The sequence below is a fragment of the Rutilus rutilus genome (assembly GCF_951802725.1).
Source record: "Rutilus rutilus genome assembly, chromosome: 16".
Taxonomy (NCBI): domain Eukaryota; kingdom Metazoa; phylum Chordata; class Actinopteri; order Cypriniformes; family Leuciscidae; genus Rutilus; species Rutilus rutilus.
Genome location: NC_140224.1, coordinates 7,489,000 through 7,495,793, shown reverse-complemented (window position 1 = coordinate 7,495,793; position 6,794 = coordinate 7,489,000). Strand labels below are relative to the sequence as shown.

At 35.7% G+C, this 6,794-nt stretch overlaps 1 protein-coding gene across 1 annotated transcript in view; it reads left to right on the top strand.

The window, feature by feature from the left end:
- The first annotated feature begins 6,653 nt into the window (after nt 1-6,653).
- Nucleotides 6,654-6,794, top strand: part of ank3b (ankyrin 3b) — a 170,765-nt gene continuing 170,624 nt past the window's right edge. The window contains exon 1 of the mRNA XM_084433634.1: nt 6,654-6,756. Within this exon, the coding sequence (XP_084289760.1) occupies nt 6,718-6,756 (39 nt within the window). The 5' untranslated portion in view covers nt 6,654-6,717. The remainder of the gene's footprint in view (nt 6,757-6,794) is intronic.

Here is a 6,794-nt window from a genome sequence, read left to right as displayed (position 1 = left end):
AAAACCAAGACTAGCGATGTGGGAATCCTTTTAATCTACTAAAGCCATTGATGCGCAGAGAGTTGGCAGGTGAGTGTGCTAATCAGCCTTTAGCCAGTGGCACAGTTAGATGTCTGGGTTTATAGCTTCAGGAAGAAGGATAATTTTGGAAAATAATTGCTCCATGTCTGGTACTAACGTATACTCATGTTAGGTCTAAGAGGCGTCCAAAATGCTGAAAATGCTTCTGTTTTGCATTGTTTTCTAATGTAATGCATTATATTTATATAATAAGCAATTTGATTGAAATTGAACTGGAAAATGTAGGCTACATGAATATAACATGTTTTTAGTATTTGGGATGTCCAACTTTTGCTTTAATGACAGAATGGACCATTGCCCAAATGTTACAAATTGATGTATATTAGTATTCTTATTAATAATATATATTTTGTTGTAATATAGTGGTTACTTAGTTTATTTCAGTAAGTTATTGTAGTTTTTTTGTTGTTGTTTTTTTGGAAGAAAAAATGCAGACAAACTTTTTGGGAGACCAGTTAAAATGTAAATAGCATTTGCATTTTGCAGATGTGGATTTTATGCATACAATATATTTATTTGAGTTTTTTATGTATTTTCATTCATATTCTCATTTACACGCATTTATAGACATTTTCACTTTTTATATTTACTTTATTTTAGATTTTATTTCATTTAACTTTTTTTATTTTATTTTATTCTGATTTTGTTTTTTTCTGATTTGTATTTTATTATTTTATTTTGATAAATACAAATAAAATACATATCTTAGTTTAGCTGCTATTTTACTGAATTTCCATGTTGGTCATTATCTTATATTCATATTAGTGGTTAATTAATGCCCTCAGACTGCCGACATCCTCATGATTATTCATCATCTTTGGTTAAAAATGCACTGATTGCTTGCGGCTGCCCCCCAAATATCTAATGTTTCATAAATTTGTGCATTTCATCAGAACATCAAAACAGATCCTGGCTGAAACTGAATTCAACCAAAGGAATTCAAAGACAGAAATAACTAACAGAGAGACTCTTTTATCCATTCTGCAACCAGGCTCTAAACTGCAATGATCAATCTCAAACAGATGGCAAAAGTCCTGTTTGATTGTGCCCCTGCAAAATCTGTCCAGAGACATGTTACATAAGGCTGATGTGCAAGTAGCCGCATTTACAAACCTCCCTAGATTTATCCTGTATTCACACTCCATGCAATCCCATCTGGATACTGGACGCATAATTCCTTGACCAAGGCCGTGGCCAACGGTAGCCACATGTCCCGAGACAGCCTCAGGTACACTGAAAAAAACAATAAGTAAAATTTACTTCATTTTTCTCTGGCAAGTTTTTGCACGAATGTTTATAAGTATTTTTAAGTAAATTTCACATATGAAATTAAGTAAACTCTATTTAACTAAGTTAAGTGAAAGTAACAAAGGAAATAAGTAATTTCAACTTGGCTAGTAAAAGGTTGAGTTATAGCTATATATACAAGTGCATAATGACTTTTTTTAGACGGATATATCTCGTTCATGAAAATCTTCTCAAAAGAACTTCAGGAAATTGTGTGGATATACATTGTTTCTATTCTGTCTACTCTGCAATATTCACTGTTTTACATTTGGGACCCCTGGGAGCACACGAAGGTAGTGCAGGTCATAAATGGATTGAGATATAATATAGATAGATATAATATAGATGTTTTAATATTATTATTGTTTCATCACACACTTTATATTATAATAATTTATATAGTAAATGTACATTTAATTACACATTATATATAGGGTTGGGGTTTCATGCCTCTAAATGCACAGCCTGGTGGACAATCTTCATTAATTTTACATTCCATCAGAGTCAAAGAGAGTATCAAGGTTGAATTAGCAAAGCATTAGCACAGCTGTACATAATATTTTGTAATCCACAAATTGGGTTCAGATTGTTGGTGAGCGTCTCGCTGGCTCATCTAAGTCTTTGTGGTGTATTGAGAGCTATGGTATCCAGAGTAATGTCGGCATACATCCAACAGGAGTAACTGTCATTGCAAGAGGAAGCTGTCTGAAAGGGATGTCCAGGTACTAACCCGGACTGTATCCAAAAAACATCAAACCACAGCTGCCCAACTCACTGCAGAATTAAATGAGCACCTCGACTCTCCTGTCTCCACCAAAACTGTTTGTCGGGAGCTCCACAGAGTCAATAGTCATGGTTGGGCTATAGCCAAACCTTTGGTAACTCATGCCAATGTGAAAAATATGAAACATGTATTGTTCTCTGATGAGTCCACCTTCACTCTCTTTCCCACATTCATGGGAGTTACAGTGTAGAGAGGCTTAACACCCGGACCGTTGCGTGCCCAAAGTAAAGCACAGGGGTGGATCAGTGATAGTTTGGGTTTGCAATATCATGGCATTCCCTTCTGTGTTTGATGGGTGAATCACTACTGAACCATTGTGGAGGACCATGTGACCCAGTGGTTCAAACATTGTACCCTGAAGGGGGTGCCGTGTATCATCACGATAATGCACCAATACACACAGCAAGACTTGTGACGGAATAGTTTGATGAACATGAAAGTGAAGTTGAACATCTCCCATGGCCTGCACAGTCACCAGATCAAAATGTTTTTGAGCCACTTTGGGGTATTTTGGAGGAGCAAGTCAGAAAACGTTTACATCCACCAGCATCACATAGTGACCTGGCCACTGTTCTGGAAGATGAATGGCTCAAAATCAATTATGGCCACTGTGAAGGACTTGTATTTGACATTCCCAAGATGAATTGATGTTGTATTAGCTGCAAAAGGAGGCCCTACACCATACTAATATAAATGATTGTGGTCTAAAACCTGGTGTTTCAGTTTTATTGGTCAAGCCCTGGCTGTATGTGTCTATATGTCAGGGTGCCGGTCTGCTTTCATCTGAATCGTTTGACTCTGTACAACTTAAAACCATCATTAAACAAATGAACAAATGTAAATCTTTCTCTCTCTCTCTTTTTCTCTCTCTCTGAGGGTTATACTTACAGATCAGTGGTCGTAAGGGGTTTTGAATGTTACAATAGGGGTCTCCTGGAAAAAAGGTTGGTACCCAGACCCACGCGTTGAATCCACATGTACCAGATGTGGGCCGGATCTGGGCCGACACTATGATGCTGTCTGAGTCCCAACCTTTTTTCCAGGAGACCCCTATTGTAACATTCAAAACCCCTTACGACCACTGATCTATAAGTATAACTCTCAGAGAGAGAGAAAAAGAGAGACTCAGACAGCATCATAGTGTCGGCCCAGATCCGGCCCACATCTGGTACATGTGGATTCAACGCGTACCGGATCTGGGTCCCAACCTTTTTTCCAGGAGACCCCTATTGTAACATTCAAAACCCCCTCAACCCTCACTAGCAGACACACATTTCATTTAAGGACAGGGATTACAAAATCAGATGTCAAGTTTTTAATAACATTAATAATGACGGCCGGATTTTAAATGAGCAAGTGTGTTGGTTGGGTGACTTACAATAATGTTATCTACTAACATGTAGGTTAGGCTACTATGTTCAAATAAAGTATTGACAAAAAGTTTTATAAAATGACGAACCTCACGTTTTAGCCTTTATACCATTTTTAAGAAATAGAGTATGAGTCAAAATGGTAAATGATTATAGGTCATTTATCAGCTTCATGAATAATTCTAGATGCCTTATTATCCGGTTTAGATTTTTTAGAAAAAAAAACAAAAAACATTCATTTCATGAATGAAAATGGAAATCGACCCTCTGACAGTAGATGGCGCTTATGGAACAACAGAAATAGAGCTGTTTCCCCGGTAACGGCTGTACACAAAGCAGCACTGAACCAGTAGACGGGCTCTGACTGAACTTATAAACACGGAGGTACGATGAAAAGAAAATGCCATCTACATTTTTCTCAAGGCAGTCAGTTCCCTTCATAGATACATTCATATTAATTCGTACTTTAATTAATTTCCCTCAGCAGTCGCATGTAAAATCTCTCACTTATTTTCGCCACGTTTTCACACAAAACAAAACTTAGGCATGATTTTTTTTAAATCGTGGTGACGTAACGTAGTAATCAAATATGGTTTCAATGATGATAAAAATATTCAACTGGGCCTACCGCTTCGACCCTAATGTTACTTGTTACCCTCAAACTGTTCAAGTCATGTCGGAAAGGTCATATTTACGAGTTGAACGCACATGAAGGCCACCACAATGTCGTTTCAACTCACTGAGTTGAGGGCGTGTCAGTGAGAAACATGGCAGAATAACACAAAGGTATCAGCATAGGGCATCAGTGATATTGTCAGGCTTTTCTATTTACAACGAAGTAGCGCTAAGTTAATAGCCTGCACAGAATATTAGCAGGCTATTGTAATATAACAATTTAATATGTAGCCTACAATTAATCGTCGTTCTTCGTTTTCTAGAAGCATAGAGTTAAAAACATTGCTGTATTTTTGTGTAGTTAACTGAGAGAAGATACACTGCCATTACAATGACTTGAATGCAACTGACGTAGTAACACGACTTCCGACTTCGTAAATACGAACTTCCCAGGAGGCCTTGAACACCACGAGTGAGTTAGGCCAGGGGTTTTCAATCTTTTTGGTCCCATATTATCAGCTATATGGTTTCATGTATGAAGACTAAATTGATACTTAATTGTTTTTAATATATATAAATATGCCTAAAAATTTTATTTAGTTTTTTTTTTTCACTACAGCCTATTACGGTGGCTGTACTGTAGATATAGCTATTATTTATTTATTTAATTGATTTTAATCAATTAATTTAATTTAATCAATATTTAATTTGATTAATTTGATTTATTAAGTTTAATTAATAATTTATTTATTTATTTTAATTTATTTATTTTTTACTTATTTATCTTTATTTAGGCCTATTTTTTTAAAATAATTATTATTAAATATATTTTTTTACACTGTTTTTCTTTAGACTTTTCCACGGACCCCCTAGCACCCCCTTGTGGCCCGCTGGGGGTCCCCCAAACTGGACCCCAGTTTGAAAACCCCTGAGTTAGGTGACCCCTCGTAATTCTTAGTGACCCCCGGGCTTGGAAACACTAGTCTCGATAAATGATTTATGAGTTATGTAATATTAGTGATTATTTTATAGCCTATTAATACATTTTTCATTATTTTTTTATGAAAATGAAATGTCAAACATTTTTATATTAGGGGGTTTGAGAGTAAGGGTGATTGTTATTGCTGTGATTGGGTGGTTTACTCTGCAGACATGAAGACTGCTCCACTGTAATTCAACACCTTATTAGACTGAGCTGCCATTAATGTCTTGCATTGCTGGAACATGTTCCTGGTATTTTAAAGACAATTCGCCTAAAGAACAAACATCATTCCAATAGTGACTCAGAGGTCTCAGTATTTACTATGCACTGACCAAACAATGTTTCCTTTTTACTTTTATTTACTGAAAGTTTAAGTTATATTACCATGTTGACATTTGTCTTACAACACTCACTATTTAAACAGAAACTCACAATACGGATGTAACTAAAGGCAAGGCCGGGGCTAATTGTCATAGATTTTACTACACTGATTATTTCATGTTGGGAGTTTATTTTTTTATTTATTTATAGAAATTAAGCATTTATACTATTATTGTCAAAGGAAGAAAAAAAAGTTTATTGAAATCTCATTTTGTTCATTTTCAGATTCCAACCTACCCCATCCGGTGACAACATGTCCCTTTATTCAGACATGTTGTCACTGTATGGGGCAAGTTAAAATCATTTATGAAAAAGCTGCCAAACAAAAATAATTTGTAATTAATCTGTTGGACAACATATAAAACGTGTGACCAGTATAAAATATGTCTTCATAATTAACCTTAATGTGCCCCATTGTGTTCTTGCTTACCCAAAAGATATAAAAAATGTCAAAATCAGAATTTTACATAGAAAACATAGAGAATTTCTTTATTTTTTATATAAATCGACCCAAACCTCATAAATGCATCTCTTGTGACAACAAGCCCCGGTCTCCCGGACAATGAGACAGCACAGTCAATGCAATAGAAATATAGAACAATGGCGCCATCTAGTGTTCTTAAAAAGCAACATTAACTCAAATCCCATCACTTCAATCGAAAAGCTTATTTTGCTAGTTAAAGCTTTTGCAAGTAAACTGTTGCCTTGCAAAAAAAAATAATTCTACAGATTAATTTTTGAGATGATATTGGATTATCGCCCTGCCCAATGCGACAACTCAAAAGCATAAACATTATGGAAGACACATTTGGAAACATATGGCTTAGTCAATACAAAGCTGGTGTTCAAGTGTAATGTTTTTATATTTTTCCCTAAAGTGTTCGTATCACTTATAGTTACATTATTTAGGCTATGCTCTTCAATAGCACCCTAGCCATCAATTCAGAGCTTCGGTGCACTGTCAAGTAAAATAAAGTAAAGTAAAGTAAAGTAAAGTAAAGTAAAGTAAAGTACATTTTATTATCAATTATATTGCATATTATATTTCCATAAATGTTTCTCGAAAGCATTCGTTATATGTAACAGGAAACTTTTGAGAGTTATTGCATGCTGGCATTCATATTTTTCAGGAACAGAGCCAATGGACAGAGCAGGAAGTTGCTGCACATTGGGGCAGATATTTCAAAGTGTACAGTTTCTCAGGGATCTACTTCAACATGGCCACCGTCGGCACAGGTGAAAGCGATCCTGCACAGGTGAGAGGACATCACTTCTGACCTCTTCTCTTCACTCT